Source organism: Babylonia areolata, chromosome 26 (genome assembly GCF_041734735.1).
Source record: "Babylonia areolata isolate BAREFJ2019XMU chromosome 26, ASM4173473v1, whole genome shotgun sequence".
NCBI classification, from domain to species: Eukaryota; Metazoa; Mollusca; class Gastropoda; order Neogastropoda; family Buccinidae; genus Babylonia; species Babylonia areolata.
Genome location: NC_134901.1, coordinates 41,659,256 through 41,677,199, shown reverse-complemented (window position 1 = coordinate 41,677,199; position 17,944 = coordinate 41,659,256). Strand labels below are relative to the sequence as shown.

Genomic DNA, 17,944 nt, shown 5'->3' with positions numbered 1-17,944 from the left:
TGAACATAAAGCAAACTTTCTGCGGAAAAATGGAAAAATCTTCGCATGTAAGTAATCTAATTAAGATGAACACTCGGGGATCATGTCTATTACGACAGCCGCGAACGAAAGTGTGATGTAAGCCAACCAAGGAGAATGTCGGCGACAAGGGCTCGAGTACTTTCGCTCTATAAAAAGATGCTTAGAGAAGGACAAAAGTTCACGGATTATAACTTTAGGTATGTTTCTGATTCTTAGCAGACAGTCTGACTTGTTTTTGCATCCACGCATGATAATGTCATGGTTTTCTTAGGTCAAACAAGTTACAATGTCATGTGTCCAAAGCACGCGCTAAAGAGCAGACGACAAGGTTTGCAATCCACATTTCATTTACATCACTTTTAAGTGTCTTGCAGATGATACCTGCAGTTCCAGTCCAGGATGTGTATGTCTTTGTGTATGATTAGTACAGTGGAGGGTGGTCAAGAACGCTTGATTATCACCCTAGTGTCCCGAATTCGATGCTCGGTTTCAGCGCACCTGGGGCGTGAAAGGTGGAGATTTTTCCGATCTCCAATGTCAACATACGCACAGACCTGCTAGGCCAGAACTGCTGTAGTATGTATACGCATGCGGAAGATCGAACACGCACACTAAAAATCCTTTATAGTGTAAACCATAACAGCGTTTCACTTCGGATAGAATTTGAGCCTCTTCCTGCAGGTCCCCCCACTAGTGACAGAATGATCACCAGATGATTGTGGTCACTTAATGGAAGGAACCGTTCGATGGATTATGAAAATACCCAGCAAGCATCAACCACGACAGATTCAACATTGGTCGTTGATCATGTTAGGAAAAGAAGAAGATTAGAAGGGAGAGATGGGAGATGATTTACCCGCAAACCCCAACCCCCCTCATCCCTGAACTCTACACACACAGGACAGTCTGACACTGGCAACAGTAGTACACCAGCCAAGCAAGCTGCACCAAAACGCCACTTTACAATCACAACATATCATCGACAAGAGTGAACAGATCAGGGGATAAACATAAATGGAATGGGATGTGTTTTGTTGTGCAGGAAGTATGCAGTCCGCAGAACACAGGACGGCTTTCACCACAACATGAATGTCAGTGATGCTGCCAGAGTTCAGGAGCTGATCCAGGAAGCTGAGGAAAATTTGAAGATTATGCAGAGACAGGTAAGGTTTTTTTTTTTTTATATAAACTACAAGAATCAGTTGGCCTTAAATTTTGCCATTCCTTATATTATTTATACACCAGTCAAATGTGACTACCAATAAACGTAGCATGAAACTTTAAAAAAAAAAAAAAAAAAAAAATGGACAGCAAAGTGTATGCATGATCAGAAAACTCATATTTTTTGTTTCATTTCTCAGTAAGAGGTGGTTCTTTAAACTTTAAAAGATTATCATAGGGTATTAGTATTGCACAGTGTGTCTCTGTGTGTATGTGTTTGTGTATGTGTGAGTGTGTGTGTCACACACACATATATGCACACTCACACAATTTACGCATGTCTGCTGAATTTCATCTGTAGTTTCAAATTAAATCTCGTATAATATGGTATACATAAATCAAGATCATTAATTGGTTCACTATTTGACACCCATGTTTATTTACACTGACTGTCTGGCTTGCGGTGGGTAATGTTGCAGGTGCTGGTTGGACAGTTGTATGGGGAGGGGAAGCTGGTGATAGAGTCCATGAACGAACAAGACAAGTCGTCCAGATGATGAGCAACCACCCCCCACCACCATCCCACCCAGCATAGTGAACACACTGATCCACTGTGCCAGCCAGTCAACAGTGAAACACTGCACCTTTTGCTTCATTGTTGCCTCCTGCACAGAGATGTACAGGTTTTTCAACCAAAAGTGTGTGCGGCAAACTCTCAGGTTCAGTTTGAAATGATGTGTGAATGCCCCACGTTTTTACTTGGTCATCTCCTCTGCTTTCGTTCTTCTGTCTCTTCTCTCTTTTCTGGTCGTGTATCTTGGGCAGGCAGTTTGTGTTTGTATGGAGTATGCATGTGCTTTATGCTGTTGATGGTAATACAGCTCCTGGATATGTGAGGCCGCTAAGGGATAATTGTTATAATTATTGTAAATTTATAATGTTATTGAGTCTTGATTAGAGTGGGAAACCAAAGATTGGGATAATAAGTAGAGAGACCGAGAGAGAGAGAGAGAGAGAGAGAAGAAAATATGGAGAATAAGAGAGTGAAGAAGACAAAGAGAGAGATAGAGTACTGCCAATGGCTTATTGAACAGGCTGTTGTGGACCCATAATTTTTGCTCCCAGACATGACAAAGACTTGTTAATGATGTTAGCCATTTCTTACTAGCTTGTGTATGTATGAACCGAAATAAAATTTATCTCATCTTTGTCTGTTTCTTCCCCCCACTATTTTCAGCAAAACTATTCAAACCAGGTGAGCATTTATTGCAACACAGTATTGGCAACAAGTTATCTTGTCCATAAATTTGATTTTTACTATTTTAGCAAAACAGTTCAATCCAGAGTGACAACTTACTTACAGGATGTGCTTGACAAACAGGAATGGGCTAATCTCTGTTCGTCAGTTTGGAATAATGGATGTGAATCAGAACCATTTCAAGTGATATTGAGTTTGAAAGACTGAACTGTTTTGAGGTTTTTTATTTGAATGAACCAGGTTGATACTGATTAGTAGTAGTTTGTTTAGTTTATTTCATTTTGTTTTGATTTATGTGTTAATCATTGAACTGGAATCATTTGTCGTGATTAGAATGTGTAACTAGCTTTGAGTTTGTATTTTCAAAGGATCAGTGCATTGTTTCCAGGAGCAAATTGTGTGACTGTATTTGGGGTATTCCTTCCAGTTTATGTCCTGTACTGTTGAAGTGTCTGGTGATTTGCAAGTCTCCATGGGGCGACCCTCTGATGGTGACCAACATTGTTGACTTGATGAATAATGTTTTTCAGTATCATGGCAATGGTTTACTTAGTCCTCCTAGTTTGGAATTCTGCATTGTATTATAGTGCTTTTCTTTTGTCACAACAGATTTCATTGTGTGCAGTTCGGGCAAACTTTCCACAGAGAGCATGTTGCCACAGTGCAGCATCACTTACATATTTTTTTCTTTTTTCATTTCGTAAGTGTAATTGTTTTTCTGTCAAAGTGGATATTCTACTCAGTTTTGCCATTGCCATAGACAGTACTTTTGTTGCAGTGGGTTCTTTTACAAGTGCTAAGCGATTACTACACACAGGCTAATCCGAATAACTAGTGACCAGACCACCACTCAAGGTCTAGTGGATTGGTAGAAAATTCTGGTAGTAGCAGGATTTGATCCTGTGCCCTCAGATTCTCTTGCTTCAAAGGCAGACGTGTTACCACTAGGCCACCACTCCACTTTGGACGTGGTTACATTGTGTCTACAGAGATGGTTTTCTGGCTGTGTACCCACTGTCAGGTTGGACACTGACAGATCAAGGAGCATTGTCTGGCACTCAAGTGGGGTTTCCTGCAAATGCTTTATGAGTTCATGACATGCACACCATGTGAGCAACAGCTGTGTGGTTAGAGCATTGGATTCAGGGTCCTAGGTTCGATTTCAGCATAAGCATCTGGTGGGTCAAGGGTTGGAGATTCTTCCAGTCCCTTGGGTCAGCGCATGTCGGAATGTGCAGACCTGCTATTGCCTTAATCTGCTTCATGTGCATACCCATGCAAAAAGTAAAATATGTATGTTCAAAATCCTGAAATTCATTTAAGTGTTCAGATTGTTACAGAAACATATACAGCATGGAGTATGGCTGCTTACATGGTGGTATAAAAATGGTCATAGACATAAAAGCTCACTTGTAAATATCAGTGAATATGGGACTTGCAGGCCACGAAGCATTAAGGAAAAAAAAAATCACCATAAAGACCAGCTTCACAGACCTGTGGAAACCCTCATGAAGACTACCTGTTTCATATTGAGGGCTAATCTCTGAACATAAGTGGTGAATAAGTAGAAGAGGAGGAGTGGGGGGAAGGGGGAGAGGGTTGCGGAGGGGGAATGCTAGCTTGTAGGCCCATTTCCAGTCTTGAAATGTCACTGTTATGTATCATTTGATCCTCTGACATTGCGGTAAGGTATCCCTCATCAGTGTGGATAAGTCGTCTTTAATTACACATACTTAACCGTGACCCAACTAGTGCAGACTCCGGCAGGGGTCTGACATTCCTGCCTGTGCGGAGAAAATGAAACTACGGCCGATAACCTCCCTGAAGTAGGTAACCTCCCCTTTGCCCCGCTGGCTAGCACCCTCTTTTTCCCAGTCATTTCCTTTTTTGTTTGTGTCATAACATGCAGAAAGAAGATGTAATCTTCTGGATTCCATTGTAACCTTGCAGGATGATTCCACCTACTCAGCACTGGTGCTGATCACTGTTGGTTTGAAAAAAGTTAAAGCATGTGAGCATGGCCACTTTGAGATATGGCTTTCTTCAGAGCCACAAACATACTGGACCTCATGTCCACACCAGATCCTTCCCCAAGACCTCTTTCATTGGCAGTTTGAGATACCAGGAAAAACGTTGCTGTCAAATAGCAGTTTCTACTTGGATATGTTTCAGAGAGTGCTCACAAACTGTGGAGGGAGTTAGCATAATCATGTGAATGTGGATGGCATTCAGTGCATGCACTTGAACCTCAAAACTCCTAGGAAGTATTGGTGCGATCTGTCTACGTCCAGCTCCAAGATACTGTGAGACCGAGAGAAATCACAAGCCCCAGAGAAGGCATTGTATAATAGGCACACCCTCTCTTTCTCTCCTGCTCCCCCTTTGAGCTCTTTTTCTCTTTCTCTCCTGGAGAGTGTGTGAGTGGGTAATGCATGGAGGGGTGGGGAGAGGTAAAGTGTTCTACAGTGAAATGTGAATTTTTATTGTTTTTTTTTCTTCTCTGGTTATTGTTATTATGTTGTTGTTTTTTTAAGAAAAAACAACAACAAAAAAGCCCCCCCAAAACAAAATGCCTTTGTGATGTTTACTTTTATTTGGAGAAATATAACCTTCTGTGCAAGAGTTTGTGTGCATGTTTTTTTTCTTCCTAAAAAAACACCACCTTTGGGATGTGTACTTTTATTTAGACAAATATAACCTTCTGTGCAAGGGACAAAAACACCAGAAAACCACTGTCTAACAGCTAATGACATCAGTCCTCAGGGGAAAGGAAAATATGGAATCTGTTTTCAACAGTATGGGAGCAAAATGAAATGATAGTAATGTTTCTGTTGCTGTACTATTTTTTTGTTTGTTTGTTTGTTTAGCACAGAATGGAGTAGTGCATTTGCTTTTATTTCACTGTCATTCCTTATGAAGGTGTCTGGCTGACACACCTTGAATATGTACAGTACTTCACACTCACAGTTCAAAGTGCGACATGTCATAACCACAGCCACTTGTAAAATAGGCATAATACCCAAGGTTTTTTTTGTATCAACATGGAGACAGAGAATGAAAGAGGGATTTTGTTTTTTTCAACACAGAGTTGGAGAAAATGAAAGAGGGAAGAAAGGAGAAAGAGAGAGAGGAAGGTTGCCAAGCCCACATAAACAGTCAAATGCTTTTGTCGTACGTATAACTTGTTCTTTGATGCAATCTGTTGGAAGACTAAGTGGTCGTTGCGAAAAATAAATTATGGGCAAATAGGGCATGGGGCATCAGTACAGGTTGTCTGCAAGTGATAAATACCCAGAGAGTTATTCTCTGTGGTGGTTTTTTACTGTACTGGATGCTGAGTGAGATGAAAACAGTAGCGTCACATTTCAGTGCACATCTTTCTCTCTAATCTTGTAGTGGTGAAGCAACGTGAAACATCTGCTCCTGCAGAAGCGTGCACACACACACACAGTGAATACAATTTAATTCCACAAATAAAGGCTAATATAACGAGTTAAACAACATGAATAACAACAACAGCAGCAGCATACTAGTCCAGCTCTAGCCAATATAATGTGCAAAATGAGTTAAAGCAGAATTTTGTTAATATGTGCTTATTTTGTAAGCCTTGAGTAGAGATATGATACATTAGTCAGTCTTACAAGTCTTTGTTCACCCCAACTTACCTTTTTTTCTATGTGAAGCAGTACCAGTGTGTGTGTGCGTGTGTGCAAACGTGCACGCATGCTTGTATGTGTGTGTGCGTGTGCGTGTGCTGTTTGTGTGAAACTGAATAGAATAGACTTGACTAGAGCAGAACAGAGTGGTAAACTGTCATGACAGCTTACAAGCTGTACTGGATGCAGAACAGTGCATACAAATGATAAACTGAGTATACACACCAGTATGCACACACAAGTGTGCACGTGTTAACATAGCTGCTTCCCCCCTCCCCACACCCCATTTCCCCTCAAGAACATAATTATGCTAACTTCCTAAAACACCATTGAATACCTATTCTCAAGCCTTCAGAGTCTTACAAAAAATGTGCACCCTTTTGAAGATATGGATTGATATGAAAGAAAGACTTTTAGTTTCAGAGAGAGGCTGCTGGCATTGTGTGCCGATTTTGAAAAAGAACGAAATGGCATTCACTTTTCCCTTTCTTTCTTTGTTCTTCAGTGAATGCTTTCATTTTTCCCTACCTCACTTTGTTCTTTGTTGAATGTGGGTGTATAGTTCCAGGTATGTTTTTCTTTGTTTGGACCTGAACAGTAAGCATAGAATCAATATTTACTGGCAGTATTGCTGTCACAATGACACTGTTGGCATTCTTATTAACTCTCCACAATCAAAGCCGAAGCCGAAGAGGTATCAACTGCAAGTCAGGGTTGACTGAAGTATTTGTTAGGCAGAAAATAAATTTTGATGAGTCTGTTGTGTTCTTTTTGTGTGTGGTAATATTGGAAGGTTGGTTTATGATCATTTGTACCTTTTTATTATATTATGTATATTGTTTGTATACTTGGTTGATTTTTTTAAGTGAAAGTTTTTTTTTTTTATTGATTTGTCTGTGCAATGGATTTTGAATGTGCACTGTATTGTTTTTATTGTTTGTTGCATCATCTGGAAATGGTGAAGCTATTGCTTTGGTTTCAATTTTGTCAGGGTTTTTTTGTTTTTGTTTTGTTTGTTTCTGAGACACAAGTTCATTTGAATGACCTGCATCATACCATAGTGAATTTTAACCAGCAACTAAGTTTACTTCCTTGTGATGTTAGGGGTATCTTTTTTTTTTTTTTAACTGTTGTTCCTGTGCTAGGTAACCACGGGTGGTTATCATTGTCATGAAGATCCATGACATCTGAAGAGTATTTCTAAGCAGTCAGACCTCAGTCTGGAAATGTTAGACCTCAGTCTGGAAATGTTCATGACTGGTTTTCTGTATTGGAGGATGCACAGCTTCCCAACCGTTGTTTCTGAAAGATTCTGTTCCATTTTTCACACCCCTGCTAGCCTGTTTCGAATCTGCACCCTTCATGGCTGTGTGGGTGATTTTGAATTGGATGGTTATGAGACACATATCCCCGGACACATTAGGCGTGAACCCAGTTCTGTTTCTCTAGCACCTTGCTTTGGACACATTCTCCTTCTCCTTCAACTCTGAATTGTCTCTGGGGTACCACACAGAACTGGTCACAGATCCCTCCAGGTCTCTGTGTGTGTGTGTGTGTCAAAGCTGGTCTCTGTATATATCGTTTTCTTGTCCATTCTGCAGTGTTGTCAGCCCATCGGACACATTTGGACTGATAGTATATATATACATTAGTATATATATATATATTATTTTTCTTTTCTTTTGAATATATTATGTGATACTATATATACTTAGATATATATCCATGTCAGGTATTTACCAAGGATGAATGGTGTCCATCATGTAATCTTGCTATATGTGAGGCCTCCCGAAGCTGAACTGTGTGACTGAGCAACATAATGCTGACAGTCTTCTTGGCCTGTGGTTCCTGCACTGTGTTCTTGCGCATTTCTGTCCACAGTGGTGTATGGACATGCGGTTGTTTGTATACTGCCTGTCCATATAGTTGTCTGTACGCTGCCTTTTTCCCCGGCATACAGTTTCCGTCTGTATTTTGCATATTTCCTCTCCTTCCTGTACTGTATACCAGTTTTGTAAAGGCCAAATGGATTATTTCCTCAGCGCTTCCGTGGTCTTTGCTCAGAACAGCCTGGTGTGAAGAAGTTGATAGATATGTCAGTGGTAAGAAAAACAGAAGGAGATGAAAGATTAATAAACAACAACACATGTAACAAAAGTCTGTAACAGAAGCTGAAAAAGATGTCAGTGGTAAGAAAGGCTGAAGGACATCAAAGATTACCAGCAACAAAAGTCAAGTATTCCACTGGTAAAAAAAAAAGAAAAAAAAAAGCTGTTTCATTTTGTAAACTTCAGAATCACAATTCAGTGTAAGGTAGGTTCATCAGTATTTCTTTAACACTACCAGCCTGTATTTACCCCTCTTCATTCATCGGCTCGGAGTGTGTTTGTTGTGATTTTTATGAAGGGAAGAGTGGAGGGAGATGAAAATCATGCTGCTGGTTATTCTGAGAGAAGTGATAATTGAGAGGACACCTTCTGTGGTAAAAGTGAGCATTGAGAGTGGTGCATCTTTGCTGTGTGTTTTTCTTATGTTTGATTTTTTTTTTTTTTTAAGGAATGCATTGACAGTATCACAAACAATGGCATTGTTTCCTTTCATGAAAATGTAATCAGAAAGTGTGGAAAATGTGTTGAGACGATAAGCACTTGAGAAGAATCTCATGGTTAAATCATGTAATTGAGAAGGAACGTGTGTGTGTGTGTGTCCATTTTTCCTCTCCTTTGATCTCTTATTCATCTTTTTCTCTCTCTGTGTGTTTCTTCATTCGTGTTCTCATTGTTTTGTCACATCCTGCTTTTCTGCATGTCTGTATGTGCACCACACAAAACACTGTTACATACATACTGTTCACTTACACACTGTTGCGTACACACTCGCGCGCGCGCGCACACACACACACCATCATCATCATTATGCAGACACACTGCCTCGCTTTCTTTATCTCCCTCATTCCATTTCACTACCTTGCCCCTCTATTGGACCCTGAATGGTGGTCTGGGTGCTAGTCATGCAGATGATAAGATAAATCGAGGTCCTGTGTGAAACATGCACTTTACAGACATACAGAACCTATGGCAACAAAAATGATTTTCCATGGCAAAATTTTGTAGAAAATTCTGTCTTGATAATAAAACAAATACATTTGCTGACAGAAAAAGAAAGAAAGAAAAAAAATGGGTAATTCTGCACTTTAGTGATGTGCTTTATCCAGTGACAGCAACCTGAATTTTACATGGAGAAATCTATTGTGACAAAAAAAAAAGAAAGAAAAAAAGAAGGATAAATACAATAAATAAATTAATCAAATAAAGTGCACAGTTTGGGTCAAAGCCAGTGGAACTTCATGGACATGCACAGTGCTATATCCCTGGGGAGAGCAGCCCGAATTTCACACAGAGAAATCTGTTGTGATAAAAAGAAATACAATACAAATATAGAAATGTTCTCAGGTTCCTGCTCCAGCACTGAATGTATTGTTCTTTTTGCTGTTTGACTGGACATGCTGTCCCCCCCACCCCCAACCCTCACGTTAGAGGGCTGCAACTCCTACGTTCACTCATACACGAGTATGCTTTTTTACCTGTGTATAGCCGTTTTTAACCCGCCATTTAGACATCCATACTACGTTTTCAGGGGCATGTGTTGCTCTGATTGTGATGATCTGGGTCGTGTGGTGTGTGTGTCCTTTGTTGAGGTATCGGGGTCAGGAGTGGAGTTAAATAAAATAATAATAATAATAATGGATACTTATATAGCACACTATCCAGAAATCTGCTCTAGGTGCTTTACAAAAACACTTTTGTTAACATAAAACATTATATCTATGTTACATACACACACCAAAATGTGACCACACACACACGCTGCATACATACATTTTAACATACATGTGTATCTAACAGCTACCCTAACACATACGCACACATAGGCAGGCACAAACTTACATAAACACATGCACACACAATAAACATTCATATACATGCATGTAGTTATGTACACATACATATGTATACACACATAGTTAAGCACAGCTAACGCAAAGGAAGTGGACCTGCCACAATTGAACTTATTGCTGAGGGAAAAGGTAAGTTTTGAGATGAGATTTAAAAGATGCGAGGGAATCAGAATGACGGAGGTAATCAGGGAGCTTGTTCCACGTCTTTGGAACTGGGGTCTGGTAAAATCCAGATGAAACATAAGGCATTTTTTACAGTTCACATTTCACCCAAATGTAACATGGGTGTACTGTTACAGTTCCATGTCGAGAACAGCGGGTGGAGCAGCACAAAAAGAAAGACCAGTTCGTGCTCTCTCTCTCTCACAGTGCTGTTGGACGTCATGGTTCAGCCATTAATTTTTGGTCCCATCGGTTCATGCTGTTGGTTGGTCAGTGGAAGGCTATTGTCGTCGTGTGTCTGCATAGATCTGCCTGACCTCGTCCTGTAGGGAGCTGAGTGAAGGGGTGTAGTTGTGGAGGGGTCGAGACAGCCGGTGATAATGCAGGGGGTGGGGGGTGGGGGTGGGTTCAATCGGAAAAGCTAGTTTTTGAACTTTTTTTTTTGTGGATACTTAATAGATATTGTTGTTGCTCTCTGCAGACTGTGCAGGAGATTTGATTTCTTTTCTTGTGTTTAGCCAAGTTGAAAAAGAGATTCCCAGTTTGTTTCTTCTTTGTTCGTGGGCTGCAACTCCCACGTTCACTCGTATGTACACGAGTGGGTTTAACAAAAATTTTTTTTTTACGTGTATGACCGTTTTTACCCCGCCATGTGGGCAGCCATACTATGACTCCGTTTTCAAGGGTGTTTGTTTCTGATCTTCACGTATCGGATACGGATCATGGAAGTGCGTGGTTGGAGGAAACGCCTGCCCGCCTTTTCAGTGTCACGCTCAACAGATGTATTTCTGGGTAAAGAATGTTTCCCTTCCACACTGGACGTCACCACAGTGAGGTGTCGCCCATTTGTTTTAACTCTCTCCATACGAACGGCGAAAGAGACGACGTTAACAGCGTTTCACCCCAATTACCATCATCAAAATATTGCAAGCGGAAGGCTCTTATACTGAAGAGGTGAATGTTGACAAAGAATACCACAATTCTGACGACGGAAGCTAAAGGTTGGGTCATTCAGACACCCACTGGACATCCGAGGGGTCTGTGTAGAGGAGAAGAGAGGACTGGCCGTACTGAGTGAGTTAAGATTCCATCCTGCATGTAGATTGGTTATAGGTACATTTCGTTTACCTACCCAAAGCAGGAAATACAGGGAGTGGGCTGAGGGGGAGGGTGAAGGGAAGAGAAGGTGTTGAGGGGGAAGGGTGCGGGGTAGGGGGGGGGGAGGGGAGGTGTCACGATCACTATGTGGGGTCAGCAATCGTTTGAAAAGCCCTAGGTTTGGAGTTACTTATGTGAATCACGTCTCATCTTTATTACTGGTGGGCCTTCTTTGGAATAACAAAAACAAACAAACCGGGCACTGAAAAAAATTGTCGAAGATCGATGTATCGATATATCCCTGATTGATCTGAAGCGCCGAAGAAATCCATCTTCTCGGACCACTGGTATTGTCTGGCAGTTCTGGGCTCTCTTTCCTGAATTAAAAAAAAAAAAAAAAAGAAGAAGAAGAAGAAGAAAGATGGGTAACAGGAAACAGATGTATTCGTTCTATGAGCAGATGAAGTGTGTGAGTGTGAGTGCGTGCGTGCGTGTGTGTGTGTGTGTGTGAGTGTACGTGCGTGTGTGTGTGTGTGCGTGCGTGCGTGCGTGTGTGTGTACGTGCGTGCATGTGTGTGTGTGTGTGTACCTTCGTGCATGTCTCTAAGTGTAAGTGTGCATTGATGCATGCGCGTGTGTGAGTTGTGTGTTTGTGTGTATATGTGTGTGTGTGTGCAAGTGAGTTGTGTGTTTGCGCGCGTGCGCGTGTGCGTATAGTATATGTGTATATGTGTGTGTGTGAGAGAGAGAGATGGACTTCAGGTCTCCCTATTTCTGTCGATAGAAAGGTAGTCACAAAACAAATTCTTTAGAACTCAGTTCACACACACACACACACCGTCCTCAGAACCTTACAAGGGTGCCAGACGAACTCGTAGATCTTCTTGTCCTGGCAGTGGAAGTCCGCCAGGAGGTCCTGAAACTTGTTCCTCATGGCCTCCAAGGTGGACTCGGAAGTGGTGATTCCCGTGGTGATGCCGCCGATGATCATGGCCTGTGCTCAGCGTATACAGATAGACAGACATGTGTACATAAAGGTAGATAGGACGAGGCTCAATACGCGGCGTGAACCTACATCAGATATTGACAAGAAGCTAACAGCTATGCCAATGGCGAAGTGAGAGTTGTATGATCAGTTTCAGTAGCTCAAGGAGGCGTCACTGCGTTCGGACAAATCCATATACGCTACACCACATCTGCCAAGCAGATGCCTGACCAGCAGCGTAACCCAACGCGCTTAGTCAAGCCTTGATTATTGTATGTGTGTGTGTGTGTGTGTGTGTGTGTGTGTGTGTGTTCCTATCCAGCTAGGAAGTCAGATTGCTCTGGCTCTTAGCGCTGCAGCTGCAGCCTTGGGGGTTAGTTGAGCTTCGGGAACCACCGAAGCTATCTTGGGCGAGAGAGTGGAGATGTAACTAGGGCAAGACTCTCTCCCCACTAACCCAGATATTTGGGACAGCAGTTGCCTCTGCTGCTCTGATGGTCATAGTTGGACTCGAATATCATACACTAGGCAGACAGACAGACAGGTAGGTAGACAGATAAACAGATGGTGTGGGTTATGATGAAGAAGTGAAAGCGATCTTGTGTGAGTGCATGCGTGCATGCCTGTGTGCGCGTGCGTGCGTGCGTGCGTGCATGCAATGTGTGGAGGATTCTTAGGGGCAGTGTCAGTTGTGTTGATATTTAGAATTGTTGTTCTGGTGGTGGTGGAGGTCTCTTACATAAATAGATACATACATACATACATAAATTTCAAATTTCATTTTACTGAAGGTAACAGAGTAAGGCATAGATATATATGTAGCTAGGTTGATAGATTGAGAGATATCGAGACAGACAGATATACAGACAGATAAGTAGACCAGACAGCCTAGACTAATACCATTTAGCTGGATGGATACGGAGAGACAGACAGAAACAGAGAAGAAGGTAGACAGAGAACGAAACTGAGACAGAAAAAGTAGGGAGACAGGATGTAAGAGAGATAACAGAGAGAGAGAGAGAGCGGGGAGGAACAAGAAAGAGAGAGGGGGAGAGAAGATAAAGAGAGAGAACTCAGAACTCAAAACGTTTCTTCATTGAAGGATTGGTTTTACTGAGGCATAGCCTATTCTTCCAATCTGAGAGAGAAGAAGAATAAGAAGAAGAAGGAGAGAGAGAGAGAGAGAATGACGATGTTCTGACTGTGCTGTCTTTGACCTCAAGGCCGGACTAAGCGCGTTGGGTTACGCTGCTGGTCAGGCATCTGCTTGGCAGATGTGGTGCAGCGTATATGGATTTGTCCGAACGCAGTGACGCCTCCTTGAGCTACTGATACTGAAACTGAAACTGACCCATGCACACATTTACACACAGATACTTTAACATACAAACAAAGGGGGGGAAACAAGAAGAAGCCGAGGAGGGCGGCGAAGAAGAAGAAGGGGAAAGAGGACACTGCGGAAAAGGAGGAGAAGAAGCAGAAGAAAAAGGATGAGAACAAATACGACGAGAGAGAGAGAGCGGGGAGAGGGGGAGGGGGCGGGTGGCTGGAGGGGGACAGAGAGAAAGCCAGAGAGTCAGACAGATAAGACATTCATTCACTGAGGCAGACAGAGAGAGGGAGATAGAGATACGTAGAATCAGAGATAGACAGACAGACATAGAGACAGAGACAAAGAAACAGATAGAGAGACAGGCAAACAGTCATTCCTGTTGGCACAGAGAGAGAGATAGAGAGAGAGAGACAACCTCACAAAACACAAAGACAGAGAGACAGACAGTCATGTAGGCACAGAGAGAGAGGGAGCAACAGACACACACAGACAGACAGACAGACCGTCATTCATGGAGGCAGAGAGAGAGAGAGGGAGGGACAGACAGACAGACAGAGAAAGACACAGAGACAAACAGTCATTTGTGGAGGCAGAGAGAGACAGAGACAGAGTGGCAAGGGTCATCAGTCACAGACCTCAGAGGAGAAACGCACGTTCAGGAACATGAACCCCGCGTCGGTCAGCATAGGTTCCACAATGTCCGGCACGTGCGTGTAGTAACAACTGTCCGCGTTCTTCACCAGCAGCAAGTCCTTTCGTGACGGTCACACACACACACACACACACACACACACACAGAAAGACACACACAAAGTGACACACACGCGCGCGCGCGCGTTTTTTCACCAGGAGTTAGTCCTTTAGTGACGGTCACACACACACGCACGCACGCACGCACGCGCGCGCGCGCGTGTAGTAACAATTGTTCAAGTATTTCACTAGCAGCAAATCCTTTCGTGACGGTCACATGCACGCAAGCAGGCACACACACACACACACACACACACGGCAGAGAGAGAGAGGCGCGCGCGCGTGCAGTAACAACTGTCGGTGTGTTTCACCAGCAGCAAGTTCTTTCGTGACGGTCACACGCGCGCAAGCAGGCACACACACACACTACGTGTGCGCGCGCAAGCAGGCACACACATATGCACGCACACACACACACACAAACGCAAATACACGACACATTCGCACAAACACCTAAACAAATAACTCACACATGCACACATACACTTAGGTACACACACACCCGCGCATAAGCACATACACATAAACATAGGAACACAAACACGCACGCATGCGCGCTCACACACACACACACACACACACATCTGAAAAAAAAAAGAAAAAGGGGCATCTCTATCTCTCACACATATACACAGAGTGACACACACACACACACACACAGAAAAGACGAGGTATGACGTCAAGTACAGTTCTTTGCGTCCCACTTACTTTTTCGTCATGGTAGATGAACTCATACCCCAAAGTGTTGTCGTCAAAATCTTCCGCTTTGCTCGGGCAACACTGAGGACAAAAGTTAGATAATTAACTGAGACCACTGCTATCACTGTAGCTTGCAATACTTCTTTGTGTCACAGTAATGTCCTATTTTAGCTTATGGAACCTATTTAAACAAAAATGTTTGTGTTTTGTAATGGAAGGATATAACATGCTTTGTGTAATCGACCCTTCAAATCAAGAATTAGGCATAATACAACGCGAAATGACCCATAACAAGATCTTTTCATTGTTTGCAGGGCCAAAAAAGGAAAGAGCAATTAAGATGGCGGCACGTTAGTTAAGTGACTGAATTCATATTAAATACAGATTAAAATAACCATAAAAATAGAGTCGAAAAATCACTGAAAATGGGTTACAACATTTACTAATGGTAATATCGTTTCTTCTATGAAGGAACAATGCCAGTAAAATAGGTCCTAGAATTTAGGAAGCTGAAATAGGACTTCACCTTTGGGGTTGCATGGCTCAGTGGTTGTGCCTATGATTAAGTGATAAATATGTGTGCGTGAGACCCCCCCCCCCCCCCCCCAAGCTAAACCACAAGTGAAGGCCGGAGATGGACTTTTGCTGATTCAGGTTATCTGAGACGCTGACATGCCTAGGATGCATTTTACTGAGCAGTGAGAGCTTCACACCCCCACCCCGCCCCCCAACCTCCCACTCGGCTTAACAGTGTGTGTGTGTGTGTGTGTGTGTGTGATTGTGCGCGTTTAACTTACTGAGGCCATGTAATACATTGACACCATGTTAAAGGACTTTCTCCAACTGCAGTTGTAACAAAAGTGACACAGTAACAGTCACAACTGCAGCAGCAGCAGCAGCAGAAGACAATGAAGAAGACGAAGAAGAAGAATAATGCATAGTATCAGTGTTTGTAGTAGCAGCAAAGACACACACACACACAAAAGAAAGAAAAAAAGCTGCAATAACAGATAAAGCTGCAGTTGTAGTAGTGGAAGTAGTTGTTGTAATATTGGTCGTATTATTTTTTTAATTATATTATTATTATTATTTATTTAGTTAGTTATATATTTATTTAGTTATTTATTTACTTTAATTTATTTAGTTATTTATTTTGTACGCTTATAGTTGACTTCATCAAGTTTTTGCGCCTTATACATATTATTATTATTAGTAGTAGTAGTTCTTTTTTTGTGTATTTATCTTTTTTTAACTTTTTTTTCTCTCAAGGCCTGACTAAGCGCGTTGGGTTACGCTGCTGGTCAGGCATCTGCTTGGCAGATGTGGTGTAGCGTATATGGATTTGTCCGAACGCAGTGACGCCTCCTTGAGCTACTGAAGCTGAAACTGAAACTATTGGTCGTATAAACCTTCAAGGAAAACTGTACCCCTACCACCGGGCCCTTACCATAACAAGCGTTACGCAAAAATGAAGTTTGTCTTGAATACGGCCCGTGATGGCCAGTCGGACACGAATGACTACCACACATTCATACATATTGTGGTTGTAGTAGTATGTATACTACTCCAGCGGAAATCATCTGGTGTGTTTTGTTGTATGGGTGGTGACACCACGGACAGTCACAGAACAGACACACACACACACACACACACGCACGCACACATGCACACTCACACACAGATAGAAACACACAAACACACACACTCAAGTACGCACACTCACATACAGATAGAAACACACAAACACACACATACACACACGCACGCACACACGCACTCACACACAGATAGAAACACCCACACGAACACACACGCACGCACACACACACACACAGGTTACAGACAGCCAGACAGACAGTTTCAGTTTCAGTAGCTCAAGGAGGCGTCACTGCGTTCGGACAAATCCATATACGCTACACCACATCTGCCAAGCAGATGCCTGACCAGCAGCGTAACCCAACGCGCTTTGTCAGCCCCAGACAGACAAAACCAAACGACTTACCAACACAATGAAGACAAAAATGAAGATGGAAAGCACCATTGTAGAAGACTTCACAGACGGGCGGACTCTCTCACACACAGCAACGGGAAGCACAACTCCTGACCACGCACTGCAGGACACAGACACAGCACATAGATATGTTTCATAAGCTCGGCTCTTGTACGCAAACTTTGCTTGCGTCATGCACGATAACGTACACGTGATCAGAAAGACTGGGTTTTTTTGCCCCCGGACTGTCAAATGCTAAAAGGTGCAGTTACTTGATCGATAAACAGGACAATGTTTTTAAAAAGAAGAAGAAAAAAAAAAAAAAAAAGAAAAAAAAGAAGTAAAAAATCATCTCTTTACGTCGCCTTCATCGTTATCATCATAGTGTAACATCATCACTTTGATGATATTTTTTTTTTCTTATGTTGATTTCAAATGCATGGAAATGGAATAATTCAACCTGAATGATTCACGAACTTATTGACTTGTGTCACAATTGGACAACGTGACAGTAAGTTCAAGCACTATCAGTGAGAAACTTAGGCGTCATGTCAGTCTGACAACAAACTATCCGTGAAACAACGAGTGACAGACAAACTGCCAAACCTCATAGATGGAATTACGTAGAACACGTCCTGTTCGACGTGTCATCTCTGTTGAAGCAACCCAAACCCGATTTTCACTTCCCCGATTCATCTTGATTTCTGTAACTCACTTCTGACCGAATCTACACACACACACACACGCACACACACACGCACACACACACACAAGTTTCAAGTTTTAATTATCTGTTCACTCCTATTGGAGTATGGAGGATTACTGCAAAATAATGTTTTCATGCCCAGAACAAACATTTCCAAACACACAACA

At 42.3% G+C, this 17,944-nt stretch overlaps 2 protein-coding genes across 2 annotated transcripts; one reads left to right on the top strand and one right to left on the bottom strand.

Annotated features, from left to right (window-relative positions):
- Window positions 1-111: 111 nt before the first annotated feature.
- LOC143300426 (LYR motif-containing protein 4-like) lies at window positions 112-8,661 on the top strand. The gene is made up of 3 exons (XM_076614076.1): window positions 112-218; window positions 1,064-1,184; window positions 1,662-8,661. Exons 1-3 carry the CDS (start codon window positions 136-138, stop codon window positions 1,737-1,739), a joined length of 282 nt encoding a protein of 93 aa, XP_076470191.1. The 5' UTR covers window positions 112-135; the 3' UTR covers window positions 1,740-8,661.
- A 2,904-nt stretch (window positions 8,662-11,565) lies between these two features.
- On the bottom strand, window positions 11,566-17,151 carry LOC143300340 (uncharacterized). The gene is made up of 5 exons (XM_076613941.1): window positions 17,084-17,151; window positions 15,091-15,162; window positions 14,268-14,384; window positions 12,170-12,308; window positions 11,566-11,691 (listed from the first exon to the last, which is right to left on the bottom strand). Coding segments are annotated over exons 1-5 (369 nt in total). The 5' UTR covers window positions 17,123-17,151; the 3' UTR covers window positions 11,566-11,689.
- Between the last annotated feature and the right edge of the window lie 793 nt (window positions 17,152-17,944).